The 26,985-nt window shown below is 34.9% G+C and overlaps 1 protein-coding gene across 5 annotated transcripts in view; it reads right to left on the bottom strand.

The window, feature by feature from the left end:
* The window catches only part of raskol (Ras GTPase-activating protein raskol), a 55,037-nt gene extending 29,209 nt beyond the window's left edge, over positions 1-25,828 (bottom strand). For 2 of the 5 annotated variants that reach the window (XM_043210095.2, XM_043210097.2), the window contains exons 1-4: positions 24,357-25,828; positions 10,389-10,501; positions 10,072-10,098; positions 9,733-9,928 (exon numbers count right to left, since the gene is read on the bottom strand). In XM_043210095.2, the coding sequence (XP_043066030.1) occupies positions 9,733-9,928; positions 10,072-10,098; positions 10,389-10,501; positions 24,357-24,435 (415 nt within the window). In that variant the 5' untranslated portion in view covers positions 24,436-25,828. Of the gene's footprint in view, positions 1-7,908; positions 7,958-9,732; positions 9,929-10,071; positions 10,099-10,388; positions 10,502-24,356 lie in introns of those variants that run through there. The other 3 variants (XM_043210096.2, XM_043210098.2, XM_070276777.1) reach the window with 2 other exon arrangements.
* Positions 25,829-26,985: the final 1,157 nt, after the last annotated feature.

The raw sequence follows: 26,985 nt of genomic DNA, 5'->3' as shown, positions 1-26,985 counted from the left end.
TGAAGCTGGTGTTCCGCAGGGCAGTGTACTTGGTCCCATCCTGTACACCATGTACACAGCCGACATGCCTGTCGCTGAAGAGGAGGGCCTTCTAGTGGCTACATATGCCGACGACACGGCATTTTTGGCCTCTTCAATCTTGCCAGAGGAGGCTTCTGCACGACTCCAACGCCAGCTGGACATCCTTGACCCGTGGCTTCGACGGTGGAACATCGCCGTCAACCATGAGAAGTCAGGCCAAACGACGTTTACAATGAAGAGAGGCGACTGTCCTGGAGTCAGTCTCGGAGGCACCCCAATTCCAGCCAGCCCTACACCCAAATATCTGGGTATGACCCTGGATAGAAGGCTCACCTGGAGAACCCACCTGCAGCGCAAACGGACGCAAATCCGGATCAAGCTGCGTCAGCTCAACTGGCTCATTGGAAGGAGGTCCAGGCTGAAGCTAAGAATCAAGCTCCTTATATATAAGGCCATTGTAAAGCCAATCTGGACATATGGTATCCAGCTATGGGGGACGGCGTGTCAAAGCAACCGAAGGATCATTCAGATCGCCCAAAACAAGGCCCTAAGAACTTTAACTGGAGCTCATCCGTTCCACGACAATGCGACAATCCACGCCCAACTGAGAGTCCCATATGTGAGCGAAGAAGTTCAGAGATTCGCCAATAGGTACGTGGTAAGGCTGGACCGACATCCTAACCCTGAGGCCATCAATCTTCTGGACAACAGCTACACCACAAGGAGGCTGAAACGGACCCACCCACTGGACCTCTGACACTCGGGCGAACGGGACTGAGCTGCAGTTGAAAAACTAACAAGGCCCACTAAAGGGCCCGACAATAATTAACTTGAATTCTATCGCTAAGGTCTACTGTTAAAATTAGTTTCCTAGGATAAGCAAACATTGTACTACTCAATATTTCATTAAGTTAAGGTCCCATTATACAATTTAATTATTGTCCATAACTTCGGACAGATTTTAAATATAACTATTGATTGATTGATAAAAAAAAAAAAAAAAAAAAAAAAGGTTGTAATTTCTAGTCCCTTGCTAATCGCAAACGCCCATTTCCCTGATGACTACTACTTGCCACTCGGATTAGAACCGTTAGAACCTGTCATCAGACTTGCCACTTGGCTTTCACAAAAAAATAAAAAAAAAAAAACTGAAACAAGACGCAATTTTCACACGATGGTACCATAGACGTAGTAGCCCCCATTTTTCCAGACCTCCTCCCCGATATATTCGTGTCAACATGTGTTGCATATTATGTAAATTATTTGCCCGGCAGAAAGCTAAAAAAAAAAGAGGAGCGCAAACCTCATTGTCTTGGCTGGGCTTATCCCCATCTCTCTCTGCGACCGGGCATCTTTCTCTTTCTCCAAGTAGCGCCCCAATGTGGGCCCATCAACATTGTTGGCCATGTTGAAATACATAAAGCAATTTTAACTGTTTTAATGTTTTTTTTTTTTTTTTGCCCTTCCCCACAATGAGCGGGAACTCTCTATAAGTATATCTATTTTTTTTTTCCAGAGACCTTATATTATTTTAATGGCAGAACTGTGTGAACTTGGTGCCGCTTCGGTGTTCAGTAGAGGCTGTTTTTAGTTTACTTGTTTATGCGATTATTTTCTCCGTGTTCTCCTTTTTTTTATTTTTGCTAAATTTATCACACAGCGTAATGTTTAAATGAAAAAAAAATTGGGAAAAAAAATCCAAAAAAAGAGAGATGATCATCGCAATTGAGAGCTTTGGAAAACTTGGCGATGGTGTATTTTTGGAAATGATTTCAAACGCATCTCAAGGTGCGAAATAAACAAATTTCTCGACCGATGTAAACAAATCAAGCGATTCGACCAAATTCTCATTCTGCCTCGTCCACAACACAAAATATAAACAGAATATCAGTTGGACCGGGCCAACTAGGGATTCTTGTTTACGTTCCGGGTTAGTAACAACAAATAGAGAGTATTATTCCATAAAAACAGGGTTAAAAGTTTATAATAATGAGGGTGTTTGGTTTCAGCAGATTTAATTAAACAAATCAGGGGATCTCGCAGGAACCTCTATATCTCAGAAATTTATGTAATTTCAACCTTATTAACTCAAAGAAATCCCCAATAAGGGGTTAAAATGTATAATATTGGGAATGCTTTGGTTTTAGTAGATTTAATTAAACAAATCTAGGGATCTTAACAGTTAGGACCTCTATATAATAATCTATGTAATATTTAAACTAAATAATTTCAAAAATATGCCCAAAAAATGGTGACAAGTTTATTAAAATGAAAGGGATTTGGTTTCAGCTGATTTTATTAAACATATCTAGGGATCTTCAGAGTTAGGATCTCTCAGGAACCTCTATTTAATTTGTATTCCTTTCTGTACTTATTTCAGCCTAAAAATTCTAATAAAAATATCCAAAAAGAGTACAAGCTAATAATATTAATGGACATTAACAACAGGATTAAGTTTTGAGGATCATGAGAGTTAGGACCTCTTAGGAACCTCCATATAATAATCTTTCTCAATCTAGGCTTGAAAATTCCAATAAAAACCCCAAAAGGGATTACAAGTTTATAATATTAAAGGACCATTCGTTTCAACAGATTAAATCAACTAACTCTTGGGTTATCTTCAGAGTAAGTACCTCTCAGGAACCTCTTTATCTATCTAATTCTAAGCTTACAAATTCCAAGAAAACCTTTCATATACCTAAACAAAAAATTAAACCCAAATAATAACAATAATTACCCCTCGCTTGTTGTGTGGCCAAAGCTAGGGTTAATTTTGGGAGCTATTTTAGAAAGAAAATTGCAGAGAATGATGATCCATCATCATCTGGTTTATCACTCATTTACTAGAGCGATTAGAGGCAGCCAGTGGTGCAGTGTTGGTGCCTCCTTCACTTGATTATACAATCGACTTAATTTGATGTTTTGTTGGCGGCAATTGCCACCATATAATCATGGTATATCCCCCCCATATATATATATATAGTATGCCATAATATAGATCGGGGCGTGTCCCGTGGGCTATTGAAAAGCGGATGATTGTTATACATCTGTGCATGGTGATGAGGATGATGACGACATCTCTCAGATGTGTGGCAAGCCATGACCAGACCAGACCCGACCAGACAAGTGGAAGATACAGATACAGATATGGATATGGCTATGGCTATGGCTATGGATACATATGGATACGCAAAATGCCCAGGCAATGGATGAACGAACTGAATAAAGTGAAGGACTGACAAACTGAATGACTGACTGACTGACTGACTGAATGACAGATAGATTTATGACATATGAATTACTAAGCTGCGCCACTAATTGTTGCTATTGCATTTGGTTTTTTTTTTTTTGCTTTTTGTGGCGGTTATGACTCAAATTATTCAATTTCAGCAGCCTCAAAATCAACATATAGCCACTTCAAAGTAACGGAAATGCAAAAACAAAGAAAAGGAAGGGGCTTTGGGGAGGAGAAGTTCCTAAAATACCCTGTAATGGGGTTTCAAAAATTGTGAAAAATGTTCGAAGTATTTACTTGCAAGAAATGGCTATATTTTATTAAAAGAATTAATTTAAAAAGTCTATTAGAGCTTCCTGCTTTATTATTTTAATTTTCTATGCTAGAACTAGATGAGAATTATAGCATTATTTAAGTTAAAACTACAAGTTTGAAATAAAATTCAGAATTATTCACTTTTTTATGAATAATACAATAAAGTTCATTTATGTTTCATTGAAAAAATCCAAAATCGAAAGAAAGTATTACTTGAATATTACTCATAAATTATTCATATATTACTCATTTATTCAAGACCACTCTACTATACCCTTACAGAAGAAGAAAAACAGACCCAACCGATTAATCAGTAATTAATGACTAAACTCAGCTTTGGATTCGAATTGAAGAAGTCCCCCAATTTGAAACCTCTCAGTCCCTGGTAAGAAAAACAAATTCTAACTGATGAACATTTTGTAATGCCTCATTTCCTCGCTTTGTTCATTAATTGCAGCGCATTCCGCCAGTCACCAGAGCCGAGCCAAAGCCTGGAACTAAAAAAAAACAACTGCCAAGCGTCCGCCACCCATTGCAATGCATTTTAATTTGACTTTAACTATTTGTGCATATAATTAACAACAGCCAGGTAAAAAAAAGCTAAAAAGAGCAAAAAATGGAAGGGGGACTGTGCATTGTCTGGCAAAATTTCACCCGCAACAATGAGATACAATATGCGAGCATCTCGAGGGTTAGGCCCCAAGCCAGACTACAGATACGGATGGCAGATACAGATACATACACTTTCGGATACAACAATAACTCAAAAAGCTCTCCGCCAAAGTGACAATCGTTACTGAACCAATGCAAAAAATACAAAAGCTTTGTCTCCCTGAACTCCACAAACTCACACAACCCCCAACACAAAAAAACACTAAAAAGGAAGCGTTGTAATGAAAAATACAACAAAAAAAATTAAACACAGCTGACAGACAACAAAGCAAAGAGAAGGGCAACTCAAAACAAAACAAAAAATTAAATTGTAAAAAAAAAAACAAAAAAAAACAAAAAATAAATGAAGATCAGAAACAATTACACACCAGTTTCGAACAAAAGATGATTACCACAAATTTGATCGACTGCTGGGAAATCGCAGTGACTCGAAGTGATCAACTAAAATAAGCCAAGGATGATATAACCATAAGTACTCTTCAAGAGAGGGGAAGTTTGGGTTTTGGCGGACAAACGGACAGGCGGACAGGGCTAGCTAGAAAGGAAGGGATGGGGACTTGGAATATTTTAGGGGATTTCATTGAAGTTGAAGAGATTGATAATTTTATTCAAGAAGAGGTATAATCGTAGGTTGTACTAAAGAAAGTCGAAGTGTCCGCGGACACATGGACAGTGTTACATGTCCAAAAAGAGGTCCTGATTAGGGAATATAATTAAATGTTTTTATAAGAATATTATTTAGCTAAAAGTCATAAACTTTCGTAAGACTACGACGATATAACTGGAGGTAACAGAAAGTCTATGCTTTGGCGGACACACGGACAGTGTGACATATTCCAAAAATATGTCCTGATCGAGGAATATAATTAAAGATTTTTTAAGATATTATTTAGCTAAAAGGAAGCATCTTTAATAAGACTAGGATGATATAACTAGAGGTGGGATAGTTAGGACTCAAATAGAATCCAAATTTAGCGGACAGACGGACAGTGTGATATGTGTGTACTTGTTCCAGGGGGTAACCAGGTTAAGGAATATAATTTAAAACCTATAAAGCGATTTACAAGCAAACAATTGAGCAACTTTGGTAGAACTAGTATGCTACTAACTAGGATGTAACTAACTCTAGTACTGTTTACTAACTCTAGTAGACTCTACTTCTTAAAACTCTTAAGACTCTTCTCTTTAATCATCAAAATACCCAAACCCAGACTCTAAACTACAATGATTTCTCATAATTAAAACACTTCACAGCCTATTCTTTAAAACCTCAATTAAATCCGAAATCTTAAATCTGACAAAGAAAACCCCAGAGACATTTTCCCAAACCCATCAGGCATATTATTGACAAGCTGTTAACCTCAGCAGTTGATGAATTTTTAGCAAGTTGTGGAATTTTGTCGACAGCCCACAATTGTCTCAAATCAAAAGCTATTGCCACAAAACGATAGAGATGGCACTACCCAAGGGGGCAAGAGATGGCAACTATATATCAGTCAGGGCTAGATGAATTGAAATGCTCGATGGTTGGCTATTTTTAAAAAAACAAACATATATTTTCATCAACTCTTGTTGCAGTTCTCAGTTGCAGTTGCAATTGCATCTGTTCTTGAGGTTTCGCAGCATAATCCCCAGTCTATATAGACATATAAACAATATACATATACACGATATATATATATATATATATGTATAAATAAAATGTGGGTCATGTGCATCAAATTATTTAATTGGTGTCAATTGGCGTTGGATTTTTCTTTTCGCTTTTCAGCTTTTAGCTTTTCGCTCGCTTTTCTTTTCTTTCCTTTTCGATACCGATTTCCGTTGTTAAGCCGTTACTCGATGTTGCAGCTGCAACTGTCTACAACTTGTTTAGGTTGTTGTTGTTGTTACTGTCTCTATAAGCCGGGCTTGACACTTTTGTGTGATTTGCATGGGCCTCGAAAATTTGATGGAACGCAAGGCGCACTGGGAAAAAGTGTGGGTGACTTTTTGAGATTGAAAATGTTTCTAAAAATTTCAATATAATAAAATCTTTGTTGATTTTGTTTACTTTTTAAGTTTGTAGTGAATTTTAGAATTTTTTCCCTATTATTTTTACTTTTAAAGTATTTTTGCTATAGAACCTTACTCCCTATACACTTATTTTAATAAAAATCTAAAAAATTTAATGATATTTTAACCCCATGCTCACTTTATATAATCTATAATTTATTGTATAACATTTTAGATAAATAATACCATAAAATACCATACCATATTTGTAATAAGAAAATATTTAATACTTTCTTAGACAGAAAAACATGAATAATCTTTAACTTTTCATTTTTTAAATAAATAAATATTCTTTTTTTAAGAGACAGATATATTTACTTCCTTTTTATTGAAAATATTGTAAGATTCTTGGTATGGCTTTTTAAAAATAAATCATTTTATAAAATAATTGAATTACAAAAATTTTTTAAAACAATACCAGAAATACCAAAAACATTACATTTATCTACCAGAATAAATTATTTATTTTGTTTTAACCAAAAATCTATCTTTTTTTTAAACTTTCCCCTATTATTTAACCTATTTCTTTCCTAGTTAAAGACTACCATTAAAAACTACTATTATTTTTTTTAGTGTATAAAATACAACAAATTGAAACCTGCTGATATGTGTGTCAGCGGCTTGTGATTGCAGCAATAACAACTAACAACTATACAAACAACAAATAACACTTGCCAGAAGCTCCCCAACAATACACGATTCCCCAACCACCACCCACAACCCTACCACCTCCTCGAGCTCTTCCTCTTCCTCTCCCTCACCTCTCTCTCCCCTCCCAAATGTCCCAAATTCTTCAAGACCGAAAAATGTTGGTGGCTAATCCGGATACGATTATGGCCGTAAACGGTTTAACAGTAAAATGGCGACAAAAACACCGCGACTTTCCGGTGTCCCTTTAAATGGTGTCAAGCGCTCATTTCCCTAATTTAGTTAACATTTTCATTCTTGTGTCTGGGCCTTTTGTTTTCCTTTCTTTTTGGGACTTAATTTGGTGGCTTTTTTTGTTTTGGCCGCCCATGAAACGCGCCCAAAAACGCTACCAAGTCGCAGACTAAGGAAATGTGAAATTCTGGTCATTCTATAGTTTTTTTTTTAAATATATATAAATATATATATTTTTTTTTTTGCTAAATTTATAGCCAGATGGTGAGCCATGTCAGAATGCGAGGGCGTGGGGGTTACAACCGAAATACAAATACTTGGGGGGTGTGTTTGGGGGGGGGGAAGAATTTGCACTCGCATGTTTGCCTTTGTAGTTGCCCATTTTTTTTTTTTTTGAAATTTGTACATATTTTTTTTTTTAACTAGGAGATTTTCACATTCTGTTTGTTTTTGTTTGCATTTATTTTTAGAACATTTTCGAATTCGCAACGCACACGCAAACGCACACATTAAAACACACGTTCCGCATAGTTTTTGGTATGTTTTTCAGCCATTTTCCAAACACACACCTCACTAAACAAAAATTATTCAACAAAAAAAAAAGAAAACTGTTTTTATAAACTCAAGTATGAATATTTTTTGTTGTTGTTTTTATTAGCCAGGCCAGTCACTCAGCTGTGAAAACTTAAAAACAAAGAATTTCAACAAAAAAAAACCAACGAACGAACCGCACGAACGGTAGCGATTTGAACCGCCTGCGCCGGAAGCTTAAAGTCGACTGAGCGGTAGAAAACGCGACAGAAACGCCTGAGAAACGCCAGCCAGCAAACAACTGGTCGAAACACTGGGAAACACTACCAACAACAACAACAACATCAGAGCCAAGAAAAAACAGAAAAAAGAAAAAGAGTCAAGAGCAGAGACAACAACGGCGTGAGACGGAACGAAACGGAAACGAGCGTGGAAAGGTCACTCGTCAGCTGTGTCCGTTCTCTCACTCCCATCCTCTCTCTCTTCCGCCCCACTGTCTTTTGGGCCTCCCCCCCACCCCACACACTCTCTCTCGATGCAACTCTCTTGGTCTCTCTCTCCAGCTGGGGGCTTCATTGATGGAACGCTTGGGCAAGTGAAACAAACAGAGAAGAAAAGAAAAGAGGCGAAGAAAACATGCAACTGCACACTAAGAGAAATTTTTAAGGACTAGGACAACAAGTTAAAGAGACTTTCTCTTTAGGTAGATTTAAAAATTATAAAAATTATAGAATAATTCTTATTCTAATTATTTTAGTATTTACTTTATGTACTTCTCTCTAATTTTTCTCAGTGTATGGTCTGCAAGAACTGCTTAGAAAAAAGCCCAAAGCTTATAGTTGTAGGTCTTGAAGGTTATCTAATGCAGTTTCGAACACAATAAGCCGACACTTGGCAGGAAACGATCTCGCTTTTGACGATTGTGTGGGCTGGACGACGGCACCTTCCACATGGCTCCACATGGCTCCAAAAACCACCCACCCAACACTCCACCCCACCATCCCACCATCCCACCGCCCATTGTGCCTAATGCTCCGGCATGCGTGACGATGGCGGTACAAACAAATTTCCTGACTACTCTCTTGGCCAGAAACTGATACACACACACATACACACACTATAGAGTTTAGATACGATCGAAAAGTGTTACAACAAAAAGAAATAAAAACAGAAACACCTAAAAAAAAATATAGAAAAAAAATGCAATTACTGATGAGCACCGATGAGCTAGCTTGCCGGTCAAATGCAATTAAAGCGCCGCTTGACCACCACCATTGGGCGATCGGGTATTGGTGTTACACAACACCCACCTAGGGGATATACAATATTTTGTATCAAATAGATACTACTTACTTCCCCTTGATTTGTAACAGGTTCTTTATGAGGTTTAGGAGGTTTTACGCATAGGTTTTAACCCTTCTACTATAAAAGGTATCTTTGTATAATCTAGGTATATTATAATTTATATCTACATATGTACATATATCTATGTACAATGCAACTCTTTGAAGAGATCTCTATATATCTTTTAAAATAGAAAAGAGAGTCTTTGAAATAATAGCTTTTCCCGATTTATAAAAATGGTTAAGCTCATGTTTTGACTTTATATTCTTTTGAAAATATATACCATATACTAATTTTATCCTTTCTTTTTGTATTGCATACTTTTACACTATAATTTTATACTTTAGTATAATAGTATTTTATTGTATTAAGTATTGATTATTTTTTAAATAAGATCTATTTCTTTATAGATCTTATAGAGGAAGACTTAATCCTCTATCTAGACTTTGGATATAAGTAAAACCCACCTTCCACACATCAAAAATATACTACTTTGTTGCAAGTATACAATTTCTTCATAAACTTCTCTACCAAGTTTCTGGATCCTATACCATAGATCTGGATCCTAAGTTAGGATTCGAACCTTCAAACCCTTTTCCTTAAAACCTAATCTATGATAACCCCACAGATCCTCATAAAACCCTTATATGGTATGTATTATTTTTAATAAAACTCACCTAATTCATTATACAGCGTTGTGTTAAGAACGATGTCGTTGATTCCGCTCATGCCGCCACTTCCGCTTCCGATACAGGAATCCGAGTCCTCGTTCTCCTCCGCCAGAGTGGGTGGTCCATCCCAAAGGGCCTTGGCAGGACGTCGGACACGGTCCAGGCGTATCCTTGGAATGTCCTCATAGCACACATCACCCAGCTATAGGTAGGGTTTCATCAAAATTATTTATTAAAATGGGAATATAATTTAGATTTTCTTTATTTATTTATCTATGATTTTATTTTAATATTTTAAATTTAAATTAATAAAATTTATTTTTAAGATTATATCTAACTACCCACCTCTTTTTTAGGCGTTGCCGGAAAAATCTACAGGTTAGTAGCGTAGTTTTTATATAATTTAATATATAAAGTATTTATTTTTTTATCGTACATCCATATTTTGTTAGCAATAGTGTGCAATGGTGAGAGAGAGAAAGAGACAGGGATAAAATGTACAGAGACGGCGAATACAAAGCCAATGAACTTGATATGTTTACAGTTTACAGGTTTACAGTTAGCTTACAAGCCAGTGTGTGTAGGTATTAGTTTTTGAATAAATATTTTTTTCAAGTGTTTAATTATATGTATTTAGATTATAGACTTACTATAATACTCACCGATATTTCTTCGCTGCAATAGGCAGTGAAAGTTTGATCGTCCTGCTGCAGGACACAGTAGAGTGGGCCCCAGGGAAGTGTTTTTATTAAGCGAGTGAGTTCTCCTTCAGTTTCTGCAAAAAAAATCAAATTTAAATAATTAATTTAAGCTCACTAAGACATTAAGTTTAAAAGAACAAACATATTCCATAGTCTAAGTTGTGGCGCCATCTAACGTTAAGCGGAAGCAACTACCCTTTTAAAAAAACCATTGCCTGCTTATAGGCTTCCTATTTTACACACATGTAAAAAAGCATGTAAAAATACCAAATCTTATAGGCTTTTGGTTTAAATCTATTTATATTTTAATTTAATGAAAGACTATAATTTAAAAAAATATATTCCTAATTTTTTTTAATAACTATCTTAAGTTCTTAACTATTTATATGGCTTGAGAAAGCTTGAGCTTCCGTTAAAATACCATAATAATACCATGTAAATGCTATGTAATTAGGCCCAGCCTGGAAAATGTGGCGCATGCGTGTTGCAAATTAATTAGTAAGTTGCTACCTGCAACCGGCAGCCACGAGATTTATATTTATGCATCTGCATCTGTATCTGCATCGGCATCGCAATCGCAATTGCAACTTTGGACTTTAAAACCGTTTCTAATGCGAAAATTGTTAGCTTCAGAATTTACCTGCCGGCTAAGTGGATAGTGGATAAAGCGAACAAAAAAAATAATAATAAATGAGATACAATAGTGGCTAAAAGTTCTATGGAAAAAATGCAAAAAAAAAAACAGCAACAAAGCCGGCAATGGGAATTGTTAAGCCAAGTTGAACGATCTACCTTCTCGCTCTCGCTTCTCTATTATGATTCAATCCAAGTTTTTTTTTTTTATAATTTATTTTCTACTTTGCGTTCTTCAAAGTTCTCAAAGTTCGTTTCACTCCTCTTCGTGCTTTCTTCTACTGTCTTCCGCCTCCTCCTTTCTCCTTTCTCCTGGCCACGCGATGAGATAACAATGTGAAGAGACGGCATGCAGAAGAAACGGTTTTAATTTGAAGTTGTACTTGCTGGAGGTGAGTGCGTGACACGTGGGCGGAAGAGGCAGCGGCAGCGGCACCGAGTGGGTGAACAAATATTGACAAAATAATTAAAATTTATTTCAAGACTCTTGTTTCTTTCCTTTTCATTAAAGACCAAAAAAAATGATTATTTTTGGTTTGAAAATACTACAACATTTTATACTAATAATACTATATAATTATTGAGGAAACTTAGTTATTTAAAAATGTTGTAATCATAAGTTTTCTCAATAATAATGTATTATTATTAGTATAAAATTTTACAGAAGTTTTAAATAAGTATCTAGCTATAGTAAGCTTTTAAGTAAGTATCGAGTACTTCTTAGTTAGATATACATACTATTAGATTCTATTATATATAATTACTTATGAAGTTGTAAAGTTAGTATGGTATATTAATTTAATGGCCATTGTTGGCCTTATTAATCTTCCAAGTTGTATCTTTTAACCAAAATCTGTATCAAATCCATTTCATTTTGAAAAAAGCTATTAATTTCATCAGTTTTTTCAATCATTAATTAATTTAAAAATGTTCTATAAATATATATATTTATAATTAAAGTTTTTCTTTAATCTTAATTCTTTGAAGTATTAATAATGTGAGAACTTCTTCAAATACCCAAAATCTTTTTTTGAGAAACTCTAAAAATTGCGTTTTTAACTTTATAATAGTAATCACAATAGGTTCTTTAATCACAATAGGCTCAATAATAAGCTTATGATGCCTATAACCTTAAAGCTGTCTATAAGCTCTGAAATCCTTCTTTGTATATTTGTTATTTTTTAAAAATTTAATCACTTCGTAAATCGGTTTTATATTTCTTCTGTTAAGAAACTCTATAAATTACATGGTTAGCTTTAAAATAATACAGATCTATAATCACAATAGGCTCAATAACAAGCTAAAAAGTATGCTTATAACCCTAAATATATCTATAATCTCCAAAATCACTCTTTTAGTTGTTTAATTGTTATTTTTTAGAGTATTTAAGTTCAAATAAAGCAATTAAACACCAAAAAAATACTATAAAAAGCCCAAAATTCTATGTTATCAGGCAAGCTTCACTTTAGATTAGCATTATACGAATAAATTAATAATAAAAATATTACTTTCGGCTTTCTTTCTTTTAGTCTATTATCAGATATGCCTATACTATGACTAAACTTCTGCCTTATTAAAACCTCATATTTTTGTTCAGTGCATTTAAAGTGCGACTTCGTGTCTGGGCAGTTGGCCCACCGACTCGTTGAGTGCGTCTCTTATTTATTTTTTATTCCGCATTTTCTTCTATTTAAGCCTCGAATTATTTCACATACATATGAGTCGTATTTTTCAAGTCCGGCGCCGTCTGCCCATTTAACATAAATATTGTAAGTAATTGCGAAGACAACAACAACAACAACAACAACAACAACATTACAATAATAACTACAAGATGCAAGACTAAGTGAAGCGATGACGTCGATGCTAGTGCTAGAAAGAGACCGCCTCAGCATGAATAGAAAGAGCTGGGTGGAAGGAAAAAAAACTAAAAATATAAAAAAATACTATATATATCCAAGTCGTTGCTCAGCAAGTTTGCGTTAATTTTTCAGTTTTTTTTTTTTAAATGCTCGCTTGGGTCGTTTGTTTCTTTATTATAAATTTTTCTCATTTTTTGCACGCTCTCTTTTTTTTAACATTTCTTTTTTTTTTTATATATTTTTTTGCATAAGAATTTCTCGCTTTTTGAGTTCTCGAGTTCAATGCACTGTGTCAGCGGTTTTTCTTTCTGCACATGGCAACAGGTGTTGGCGCGGGGGGGTTTGAGGGGCTGTTGGGCTTTGAGGTTTTTTCGGTTTGGATGGTCAATGGATAGTATATGGAAAATGCAAAAAAAAAAAAAAGTAATCACTTTGGAAAACGTGGAAAACAAGTGTTTTATAACTTTGATATGAAAATCTTGGCAAGTATTCGAGCAATTTGTGGTTTTTTATTATCTCTCTTTTTTTTTTATTCCATTGGTATTTTATACAAATCCGTATATATGTATATATAGTATGTACTTGTGTACATTCGTATATGACCGTCAGGGTTCGAAGATAAGATACAACCAACCGACAGATTTCCAATTCCACTTCAACCTCTTCTCGTCGTGATCACTGCTGAGATACAGTGCGTTTCAGAACTATAAGTCTCTGAGTTTTCTAGGTCAAGCAGTAAGGTTTGGTATAAAGCTTTCTATTAACAAGGAACTACCTCTGAACTCTGAATAGAGGTAGTTGATTTTTATAGAAAGCTTATTTTTATATTTTAATAACCATTAAATTTTAAGGTTTCATAAATCATGTAAATCATATAATAGTAGTATAATAATAGATAGATGGATAATAAGAGATAGATAATAGATAACCATAGATAAAATCATAATAATTATAGTCTTAAAAACGTTTATTTTTTATTCTGGTTATTCTTAATGTTTATATTGTAGTTAAAATTTAATTTGTGCCATTCTTTACCTTTAAAAATATAAAAGTAGTGAGTTAATGAGCCATTTCTCGGACATGCGGACAAACGGACATGGTTATAACCCTTAAAGACACAAAAAACAAATCTCTTGAAGATTGAAGACATCTCTTTCATCCTTTAAACAAAACATAAATGCCCACAACTTATTTGAAGTTAAAATTTTTAACACAATAATTAAGAAATAAACACAGCCATCCATCACAATCATTTAACCATTTTCCCAGCTTCCACTCGCCAGACCCAGCCCATTATTAACTACTCAACAGTTTTTAATTTCTCCCCATACCCCATACCCCATACTCCGCAGTCGCAGTATAATTTTCCAGTGACGAAACGCACTGTAAGTGCCTCAAGAATGGAACGTTAATTGAAATTATCTCATTACCATGCCGAGCAGCGCGCTTATTTTGTATTTTTCTTCTCGTTTCGTTATCATGGCACATAATTAATGACATCATCGAAATCGGTGAATCGGAATCTTGTATAATTTTCCCACTGGCTCCGATAATTCCTCAGCTTCCACTCTCTATATCAGTTAGTATAGATTTCTTCAAAAATCACCCAAGTGCCAGAAGGAAAACCCCTTTCCCATTCCAGGAAATTAAATTATTAAATGTTAAGGCGAAGCGAAAAAAAAAGAAAAAGACATTGCCAATTAAAACTAATTTAAAATAATTTATGCTCTGCGTCATATGTGGTTCTGTGTGGGTGTTTTCGGCTCTCAACATGGAGTGGGAGGGGGGGACCTAGGGTGTCGATTTGGTTGAAATGAAGTTGGGTCCCCCTCTTGAAAAACCGCAGCAATGAAATGTCTTTCTTGTTTTTCCATTTTTTTTTTTTTTGTTATTTTCTTGTCATGCGGTTTTGTTTGCTGTCGCATTACAGGGCGCCGCCCTCAACAAATGGGGGCGTGACTAGCACCTTGTATTAGAGTGCATTCAGAAAAAAAAAAATAGAAATCTCTTAACATATTTACTTCCTTGTAAGCCGAAAAGTGTGTCACGAAGTGACGTCGACATCCCTGACACTATAAATTATATATATTTCTGATCGGGTTTATTTTTGAGGGTCTATGGAGATAGTTCTTCTGTCTGCTTGGGTTTCTAGGAAGCTAAAACATACTCTTTCTTTCTATCTTAAGGTTTTTTAAAGTAATTTTTTTAATATTTAATAGGTAGATTTAAGAATAGACCTACATGCGTATGAAAATAATTGGGATTATAGTATTTTAACTATATCTTTTACCTTTAAAAATAGCTTGGAAAATGCTTAAAGAATTCTTAAGGGTTTTTCTTTTTTAAAGAATATATTTTAAAGGTTTTTTATTGCCCTCCTTTTATGTTCTAACTTTAAAAAAAAAGCCTTAGATACTTCCTTAAATGCAAAGAGTTCGATTACGCTTCTTAGAGTATTACTAGATATTTATTTAGATATATGATATATGTAGATATGTACTAAGCTACAACCTGGATTTACAAGGTGCACAAGGTTCGACTACGCCCTGAGTTTTTGAAAAATATTTTTTTCTTTTATTTCTTTCTTTTAGTTCCCATCTTAAAACCCCCAGTATAATAAACCCCTTGACTTCTTTGAAGATCTTACCGATCCTACGCCCAAAGCTATTATTTGTTTTCTCCAGAACTATTCTATATAACATTTTTTTAAGTGCACTCTAGATGCTACTGCTTCCGCATGTGCAGCTGTCCCACATCATCTTCTGGGCACCACCGCCACCCCCTAGACAACAAACAACATGTTGCATTTTGGGCGGTGACCCGCCCGACCCAGATGCATATAAAAACACACTACTCTGGGTAGGGGATATAGGCCCAGACATCTGTTTATATGGATGTCGTTATGGCACGCAATCCCGACACACAAATCGTTGCGTAAACGAACGAACAAACGCATTTAATTAGGTTTATGGGAAATATGCGAATCGTTCGAAAAACTAAACACAACCGGGCAAAAAAAAAAACATAGCTAGAGAAGAAAAGAAACCGGTGTTCCCTCACTTCGCAAGACCCCGCCTATTCGCAGACCCCCTTGCCTTTGCCGCTTTCATCATAGGCCCCAAACAATGCAGAATTATAGCATAACTCGGATTTCGCGTCATGTAATAGCAGCTTGCGAGTCGCTGGCGACCTGCTTGCATTTGATTTGTCAATTCATTTATAGATTTTTTTTTCGCTTCTCTTTCAACTTTTTCCCAGTCTTTCAGTCCCCATACATCTATAGATATTTTTTTTTCTTATAAAAAAATAATATATAATTATATGATTTTTTGCTGATTTTTGTGGGTATGGATGGTATAACTCTTCTATGGGCTCTTGTGATAAGCTTTTGATTTATTATTTTGATTAAAGACTAAAAGAAGATGAACATCTTAGAGATACATAGTTGTACATTTGTTTTAAAGTTGATTTTTTATTTGGTAGGCTAATGTTTTATATTTTAACTTATTAATTCTTACCGATTTTGTAAAGAATTCACTTGACTACTTGTCTAGGTTTATGAAGGTAAAAGGTAAGTACTTTTTCTATTTTCAGAGTTTCTATTTGGCTTTGAAAAATTGTAAAAAATGTATACATATGCAGGTTTTTAAATATGGCACTTAAGTTTATATTTTTTTTCATAAGCTAATTTCTTATGTTAGATAATTAATTGTTAATGGTTTTTAAAGAATTTATTGAACACCATTCTAGTACCATTCGAGTACCATTCCTTTAATGAGCTAAGTTCTTTTTTAGACTTCAGAGACTCTATTTGGCTTTAAAAAAAATATTAAAAAAATTTCCATAGCACTAACTAATTATAGTGGCTATAGAACCTTTATAGAAGTATTATTATTTCCTCAACAACCTGCTACTGAGCTCAGAATACAAACCCCAAGCTACCTCAGCTAAGTCATACCTTTCCCACAACTAACCCTTCCTCAAAACTGCCTCATTTGTTTGTTTATTTCCGAAAAACAGCAAAACCCTCAAATTCTTGGTAGAATCACCTCATTTGTGGCGCAGAAGAACCTGTAAAGGCGACACTTCATTCCCCATCGATTGGCAAGCGAATTCTTGGCCACTGAATTGTTTTCTTAGAGGGCTCTGACTGGGCCTTTGTTTTAATTAAACTTGAAATCAAAGTCCCCATCGAAAGGTGTTTACATTCCGGATGGATTTATTTTGATACGATTCGTATGGGATCGGATGTTAAAAAAAAAAAAAAGAAAAGAACAAGTGTTTTTCTTTGGCAACCCCTTCCTTTCGAAAAGATGATTCAATTTCTCCCAGAGAGTTGTGTGTTTTTGTTTCTTCTTATTTTTCCGATGACTTCCATATGGATAGACTTTGTTTTTTTTTATAGCTAAGAGTTTGTTTTTTTTAGTAAGTTTTTTTGTACAAAAAACTGGTTTTCTTTCACCGAAAAAGACTTAAAGTTTCCCTTTTGTTTCAGGCAACGTGTTAATCTGTTTCCAGTTCGATTTGCTAAAAGCCCAACAAAAACTAACTTAAAAAAAAAAAACGATAAATAAATAAAATAAAAAAAAAGAAGCCGGCTTCTCTGTGGACCCCCAGAAATGCTACAGTGTGTGTGTGTGTGTGTGCTTGATGGTCTTTGGAGGAAAAAGTGAATTTTTTCATAGAAAGTTGTTGGGCAACATTTGCAACGGCGACACCAAACGCATTCGATACTTGAAAATAGAAAATTGTAGTAGATTCCCCTCCTGTCTGCCTGTCTGCCGGTCTGCCTATCTGCCTGTTTCTGTCTCTATCTCTGTCGCTTTTCCTGTTCCCCTCTCTTTCTATATACACCTGGCCAGTGGCCGGCCACCACCCCAACAGCCGAACAGGTAATCCATGTTTCACTTTCTAGCCAATGCAGTGGGTCAAGCTCCAGCTCCAAGGCGGCAGATCCCCCAGCCAGATTAAAGATGGATTGCAATTGGAAAGGTTTTCTTCAAACGAAAGTTGTAGAGTCTGCTGTCTGTCTCCGTCTCTAGAGAGCAATGACCTTTGGGCGCAGCTATACAAATTTTTCAATTAATTTTTTATACTCTATCGGAGGGTATAGGTAATTGTTTAAGCTATAAAGGGAGTTACTCTTCAGACATTTGATTTTTTTCAAGTTTATTTAATGAGATGAGTGTGTCCGTGTGTCCGTCTGTCCGCCAATTTTATTAGATTTATTTTAACAAGTTATCTTTATATGTGATTTAATTTATTTTCATTTAGTAAGGTCAGTATTCTCACTTTATGACAAGTTACTGCTCAGTCTTATTTTTTTATAAACAAGTTGAATTAAAGAGTTTAGTGTGTCCGTGTGTCCGTCTGTCCGCGAGCTTTAAAAGAAATATTTTAAAATTCTACATTTTTAGGTAATTTTATATTCTATCGATAAGAATAATACATATCTAAGGTCTTTTAATATTCTTCTTAATGTTTGAGAAGCTTTTAGGAATTAATTTTTTTGTCCGTGTGTCCGCAAGTCCGTTTGTCCGCTAACCTCATTAGTTTCAAGATTATTTTGATTTTTAAATTAAAAACAAAGAAAATGTGAATAACATCTTTTAACCATTAGGTGTATAAAAATATTAGTCCCATTTTCAAATCAAAATTTCTAAAACTTTTCAAAAATAACCAAATCTTTATTTTATTTCCAGAAAAACTATTGAATGATTTATATAGAGATCCATAACCCCTACAAAACACCAATACCAATCCAAAGCTTATTTTTCCAACAAATATTTATTTCTAAAAACAATTCCCCAAAAACAGTGTTTACACATTTGTGAAATATTGAAATATTCCAAATATTTTCGTTTGGCTGCAATTTCTGAGCCAGCAGGTGCAATCTGATGGTTTAACCCATAAAAATCGAACCGCACAACAATCATCACCAGCAACATCAAGAGCAAGTGGTTTGAGCCAAAAAGTGTGTCAGCCGGTAAGCTTTCGGCCAAGTTAATGACGCCATCATCTTGGCTCTTTGCTTTGGAGTGTCGCTTCGAACCAAACATTTATCGTTCTGCTCCATCGTATACACTATATAGGTAGGTAAGGTAGGTAGGTTGGTTAGCTGGTTGGTTGGTATATGGCCAATATAGCATAGTACTGCCACCATCAGCCTTTCGGCCCAGTCGCTTCGATTTCTCCTTTTAACGCTTTTGGCATGGGCCTTCTGAGTCCGTCACTCGGCCAGTCAGCCAGTCTTTCTTTTCATTTTTTGTACGCAAATGGCCCCATAACCAATTTCTAAACGCCAATGCCCAGTCAGAACCAAGACTGGTCAAGAGGAAGAGTTCGACATGGCCAAGTGACATGCAAGCCAAAAGTCGAAAGGGGGCGGCATGGGCGGGCCAAGAAGTACAGTGGAGACTGCTAGGGGTTAGCTTTCATCTTATGATTATGAGATTGGCTTTAGCTATAGGAGCTTGTGTGTTGGGGTCACCTTTTGGTATTTATTTTATTTGGTTTGGGTCACCTTTTAATACTATTATTTTTGATTTTGTCTCCTTTTAGTAATAACTTCCTATGGCTAAGGTCACCTTTTAGTATTTTTTGGTACTTTGTTTGAGTCACCTTTTGGCATTATCTTTTTAAGGTTTGGGTCATGCATACTTTGAAGTATTATCTTCATGGTAGTGGTGATCATTTGTCTTTTTCTTTGTCGGATCACCTTTTAGTATTAGGTTCTAATGGATTGGGTCCTTTATACCTTAGCGTCTGAGTCACCTTTAGCATTATTTATTGGTTTGGGTCACCTTTTAGTATGATCTTAGTAAGATTGGGGTCACCTTATTCTGTAAAAATTGTAGGTTTGGGTCACCATTTTCTTTTATTTCGACTGGGTCACTGCATAGTACTTCTATCTTACTTATTATATCTCTTCCTCTGTATAAATCATTGTTATATCTCTCTAATACCTCTCCGTATACATTTTTTACGATTTTGGTAAATTTTTAGTATTTTTGTTTCTCAGTATATTTTTAGTTTGGGTCACCTTTTGGCATTTATTATATTCTAAAGGGTTTAGTTACTTTTAGTATTATAGTTTGGGTATGGCTAACTTGTGGCTAACTCACATCCTTTGCTTTTACTTAGTTTTGGTCACATTTTTGGTATTAATTCCTATATTTTCGGCCACCTTTTGTTACTTTTTTTGTTTGGTTTAGGTTATCCTTTTCTTAAAATCAGCTTGAGTCACCTTCGAATAAGAAGTCCCTATAATTTGGATCACCTTTCCGTATTAACTTGGTTTGTTTGGCTCACTTTTTAGTATTATCTTGGCAAGTTTCTGTCACGTTTCCCCTCCATCTTATAAAACCCAAAATCAAATATGTTTATATAAAATAAAATGACACAATACTTATAACATTTATCAGTAATTTTTTTCTAGCCTTAAAACGTGCGTATTAAAAGTTTTCAAAAAATGCCATCACAGTCACGATTTTTGCAACAAACTTTGTAGGTTTGGGGAACTTTTCTTCCAAAAATTTAATAAAAAAAATCAAACAAAATACACATTTTGATATAAAATTTAATCAGTAATTGTTTTAATCTGAGTGAGTAGGAAATTTAAAAAAATGCAACAATCTTGTGTTATCTAAGAAATAAACCTAAAACTAAAACATACATTTATTTTTGATAAATATTTAAAAAAAAATTCAAAAAATGTTGAATAATTCTCAACGAAATGTATATTTTTTTAAGGAATAATTGTTAATATCTATAATCTATCCCACTCTACAAATCTCTCCCCAAAGAATATCATATCATATCCCATTTCTAAAAGTATCACTACTGTGTACATTTCCCATGAGCCCCTCATGTTGGGGGCAGAGGCGACTGTCTTAGCCAATATTTACTGTGGCCAACTAACAACCGACAAGCGACCAAATAAAAAGCCAACTACAACACGAAACATGACAGAAATGATGTCAAGCCAGCGGGCAACAAATAACACGAAGCACGAATCACAAAACACAACAGGAACAACCATATGGTATACCCCACTCTCTATACAAATATATATATGTCTGTGTGTCGTATATATATATATATCGAATCTGTACCGATTTCTGTTCTTTTGTATCTGAAACTCAATCGACTCGAGCGACTGTCGGTGGCTTTGTCGGGTCATGTGTAGGTTGGCAAGAAATGGACAAAAGGTTGCCCGGAGAATGCCATCGATGACCTTGACACACCAACCCTAAAACACACACAGACAGAGATACAATCGTACCTGTATGCTCACCTGGAAACGTAAACACACCTTCCTTCCGCTGCGTGCAGATAACCGTAACACACAAAAAAATAAAAAAAAAAATAACGAAACCCGAAAACGGCAATAAGAGAGCGACTTCAAGGCGAAGGTGGTAGCCTTTTTTTTTAGTCACATATCGCGATCGTACACACATTTATTTTGTTGGCTAGTGTGGGTGATACGTGCCCCTTGAATGCCCCATGCTAGTGGTAAGCCGTTCCAAGATGTATCAGCCACAGGCGACAAAAGCATCAATGGCTGGAAGGAGCCATGAAGAGCCAGGGTTTCAAGACAAGAGTCGGTTTAAGGTCATGGTGGTTATTGAATTTTAATATCATTGAGAGGACTATGATTACCCATCTTTTATATATAATATAGTATCATATGCTAGATATTATATATAACCTATTATATATTATATTATGCTATTATATATAACCTGTAACATGATGTACATAACTGTTATGATCATACATGTGTTTTAAAAAAAATTCAATTATAATCTATACTTTCTTCATCTTTTTGTATTTTTTCTATATTTTTAACCTCTAACCAAGCATATTTTTATCTAAAATGTATTAAACTTGTGTCTAATTGTTAGAAACATAAAATATTTTTTAAGTCTTGCCTATGAAACCTCTTATAACTCTTATATACCCCCACTTTTAAAGCCACTTTTCTTCTATTTTTTTAATGTTGTTTAAATATAAATTTATATTTTTTTAAATTCAAATAACAAATGAGTTTGGTAGATCCCATTTTATAAGAACTTTTGACAATGGATCTATTGGCTTTCCAAAAGAAGTATATTATTTTTCAACGTTTATTAATAAATTGAAATAAAGTTCCATAAGTTTGTAGGAACTCTACTCTACATTATAGAGTCTATAGAGTCTATGTAATCTTAAAGATTCTAGAAAGAACATATTGTATGTTTCTACTGAACTGGTACTACATTTTCATGTATGTATAAGTTTTAAAATTATACAAAACTAAGAAAATTAAATGTAAAAAAGGTAAGAATGCTTAGAAAAAGTAGCTGGTTAGATAAAGACATCTTATAATGTATAATGTTTAAAATCCACTGCCTTATTTTCTAGTCCCGCATTCCAAACTACAAAAAATTAAAGCCCTACCACAAAATGCCTTTGACAATTTGGTCGCCTGTGCAGGCCCATAGAGCCGGCCTAGGGCCTTGGTTCATAGACTATTTGCCAGGCTATTTGCCGTATCTGTGTGTATGTTGGTATTAGTGTGTTTGTTTCTACCTTTTTTGCTTTTTTTCGAGGGACAAACAAACAAGCCAAAAGCAACCCCTCTATGGAAATGGTACAAAAACAACAGGTACAACAGCGACAGGTAAAAATGCGAACAGCAGGCAAGATAACGGGGAAAACGCAATGCCTGGAAAATGTAGAGACGGAAAAGCGGAAAATGTGGGCTCATACTACGGCCCAGGCACCAGACCCAGTCACCAGACTGGGTTCCCAGGCCAAGGAATTTGCACAGGTGACACGAAGCGAAGATGATGCCCTCAAGAGCATTATAATCCATCCATCCATATCCACATCCACATCCGCAACCGCATTTCACATCCGCCCCAAATAAAATATTTTAAAATAGTCCCCACTTGTTTTCTTTCAAAACTAAAATAGTTAAAAATAATAGAAAAAAACTGCAACTAATGAAGTTAATTTTACGGTAGCGCCAAGCCACTTGTTTCTTCTCTTTTTTTTTTACTTCAAGTCACTAAAACTCAAGTTGCTAATTAGTTAAGGGGTGATTTATTTTAAAACAAAACAAGTCATCAAAAATTATAGCCAACATGTGGCTGACAAGCACCTGGACTAGCCACAAAATAATGAATCGGAGAAACTGAATTTCGGAACGTGCTTGTTTGACATTTAATTTTAATGGAACCCCCATTAGGGCGTTGAATAATTGTTGACTTTTGGGTTATTGCTCCCATAACTTAGATTTTGATACGATTATAAAATAGTATGGGTGGTATGGTATCCATGAAATCATTTGTGTTCTATAGAACTGATTTTATTTTGGTTAGGAATTAAAATATGTATTGTATTATGGTGATTCTAATCGCTAGTTCATTAAACTCTATTTAATATTGTTTATAGTTTAATGTTACTATTTTGTATTGTTTCAACTTAAGACAGACTATTTCAACTACCAACTTTCAACTATTTTCGAGTAATTTCTATTAAGTTTTAATTTTGCTTGGGGACGTATTAATATTGATATAATATTATTGTAGAAGCTCTTGTTCTTTTGGGGCTGATATTGTTTATTATCTATAGAGAATATATCTATAAAGATTGATAAATATTTTGGATTTGGATCTGGATTTTGACTTAAATTTAGTGATTATTATAAAATAAACTTGAGATTTTTCAATTAAATTTTTACCTTAACTTGAATATTAATTGATGAACTCTTATGTATATTAGTGATCTAATATAGGGATATTTGTACATACACATATTCATATTGTATTCTTTATAATACTATACATATGAATATATTTCATTCATACTTTTAAGAACTTTTACCTTTCTTTTATTAATATTTATCTGATTTGTACTTATGTTTCCTAATATAACGTAATTATATTTATTAGATTTCTAGGTACAGCTATAATACTTATAGGTACATTTGGAACATTGATGAGTATTACTTCTTTATTTATGGATTTCTATTATTTTTCTATAATTTATGGATACTTTTCTTTTTAAAATATTTAAAAACAAGCTGTTTTATTTATGTGAATTCTTATTTGTTCTGAGTACTAAAGGTTATAAGGTTACTTTATAAGATCAACCCACATCAGTTGGATTTCTATGAACTCTTTATCCTCCAGACTTAAGCTCCAAAATTGAGGAAATAACCAAATCAATCTAATATTTAATCTATATATCTATTTGTATGATATTCTCTTCTATTCCATCTATTGATTCTCCTGAGACCTGGTCCTCTTAAAGTCCTGGGAAAACCTTAAGCCCATCAAGTCCTTCTTTACTAGATGCTTGGATTATGCAGCTCTACTAATATTACCCATTTGTGACAATAATACCCTTATTATGTCCATTTCTGGGGACAGGGGGACAGACTTACCGCATACATCCAGCCATCCTTCGATTCGGCTGGGGTAGGAAATGGAAGAAGCCCGGCTCAGATATGCGCGACGTCCCATGATGATGACGATGAGAGGGGGTGGTGGCTATATACTTATATATGTATGTATGTATATGTATCTCGTTATACGCGTGGATGCTGCGAGAACTCTCTCCTGCAGACTCTCTCTTATGGTTGATGGGTGGCTGCTTTCTCTCTTGGTCTCTCCCTTTTTGGGTTTGGGGTCGATTGTGTGCACCCACTTGCTCCTTTTTTTTTCCTTCCCCCTTTTACCGTTATTTCTCTACCGTACTCGTTCTCTCACTTATCTGCGGGCTTATCGACTCGACGAGTGGTTGTTGTTGCAGTTCCTCTTGCTGTTGTTGTTGTTGTTGTTTTGGCTGCTTAATTTGAATATTGATTTTGTGGCAGGTTGTTGGTGTTTTGTTTTTGTTTTATTTTTTATTGCACTTGTAAAACAAAAGATTAAAGCAAAACAAATAAAAATCCGAGACGACTTGTCGAGGCTCCAAAAATCGTTATATTTCCTTCGATTCAAGACCAAGAGCAGGTTGTTGTTGTTTTCTTTAATATTTGTTTTGTTTTTGTTTTTTTGATTTTGATTTTTACGTTGATTTTGATTCCGCTCTTTGTTTCCACGCACGAACCCGTGCTTTATTCTCCATCTCTGCCCTCGCTCTCTCCACCGCACCACCTCACCCACCTCTTCTCTCCTCTCTTACTTATGTTTGCCGATTTACCGATGATTATCTTACAATTGTTGTTGTTGTTTGTTGATGTTGTGTTTGTTGGCCCTATTTATGCCCAACAGCTGAGAGCCATTTGAGAGAGGGCCAGAGCGCGAGAGAGGCGGGGTTGCGGGAGGCGGCAACAAAACTCCGGCTCAGATTTATTAACAAAAATTGTTTTTGTTGTTTTTTTTCTGTAGTATTATTGTTGTTTTTGTTAATATTCTTCGCTGAAGGCCGGCATATTGGAGTTGTTGTTGTTGTTGTTAACGCGACGAAACCAGAAACTTTACTGCACTTGTCTGTGTGTGTGTGTGTATATATATATTTTATTTTGGTGTATTATTTTTAAAATCGACGACGACAAAAATCACGACTCCCAAATATATATATATACGCGCTTTTATTTATGTACTTATATGTGTGTATGCGAGATGCTTCACATAAATTGGCCTCGTTGTTTTTGTTGTGTCACACAACTCCCACTTCACGCACTCCAAAAAAAATCAAGAACCATGTCACACCAAAAAAAAAGATATATCTTTAAAATCGGACGAAACGGCTTAAGATTTTCGCGCTCAAAATATATAAACAACCACGACGGCAACCGCCTTTTTTCAATTAAAAGTTTCACGCGACAGTTCCTCCGCTCTTTTCAAATTTCAAACCACTTTTCGACCCGCCACCGACAACGCGCCGTCCGATCCGGTCGAGCAGTGGGGATATTATAGTAGGAGGCACTATGTTTTTCCGCGATTTAGTGTAACCAGCCGAATAATTTGGTCACACTAAAGAAGTACTCTCTACTTGGCGGAATTTTTTAAAAAATAGCGTTGCCAGATAAATAAACTAAGATATAGAGCCGAAATAGCCCATTTTTCAACGACAAATACTATTTTAATAAAAACTCACAAAGTAATACATCTAAAATAATTAAAAACAACGATAATACCCTATAATAAAAACAGACTAACGACAACGACACTAATGCTAACGTTTTTTTCTTAATAGTTACATTTTTTTAATGAAAACGAAATCAGAGCCTTAATATTTAAATCTTTTATGTATACATGGGTAAAAATAAATATAGAAAAACATAAATTCTATAATGAACTCCAAAACTCCAAAACTCCTACCTTTTTCTTATTATCTGGCAACCGCTAGCATTTCCGTTATGGCCATAATCACCCTGTGAAATGGATGTTGTTGTCAAACACTTAATTTTTGGCTTTAGAACACTGCTTTGCTTAAAATACCCCGCTAATAATAATATACAAAGCCTATTAGTTGGGATATACTTGGAAAATAATGTTTATTTTATAATATATAATATTTATTTTCTTTTAAGGTTAAAGAAAATCGAAAAGAAATGACAAAAAAATTACATTTGAAAACATCTTTGGCCAGTTAAGAAAACTAGTGTTGCCAGATGGTCGCAGACGAAAGCTTTTTATGGCGCGTAATTTAAATACTGTGGCCAAAATAGGGAATGACTTCAAATAGCATCTATATCAGGGATCGGCACCCCAATACATTGATATGATTTTACCGCATTAGTGTTAGTAACGAATAGCAGAAAGTAGGCTGTGTGCATGACGTTTCACACATGTATACTGTGTGTGTGTGGCAGAGCTCGGGCAGAGAAATTTCCTATGCCCCCGAGATAGGGCCGTGCCGACCTCTGATCTATATCAAGGAAAGACCACAGACTTTAGATAAAACAGGGCTGAAAATTATAAATAAAATATTTAAGACTCTAAATGGAAAAATAAAAGCAACTATCTAAAAAAAAAAAAAAATTGCAAATTTTATAAGTATATTTAATAAAAGACTGTTTAAAATGTATTTGTATTTTATTTTTAAAATATTTGTATATCTAT

The sequence above is a fragment of the Drosophila bipectinata genome, chromosome XL (assembly GCF_030179905.1).
Source record: "Drosophila bipectinata strain 14024-0381.07 chromosome XL, DbipHiC1v2, whole genome shotgun sequence".
NCBI classification, from domain to species: Eukaryota; Metazoa; Arthropoda; class Insecta; order Diptera; family Drosophilidae; genus Drosophila; species Drosophila bipectinata.
The sequence above is the reverse complement of the archived record's forward strand: the minus strand, read 5'-3'. Positions and strand labels throughout refer to the sequence as shown.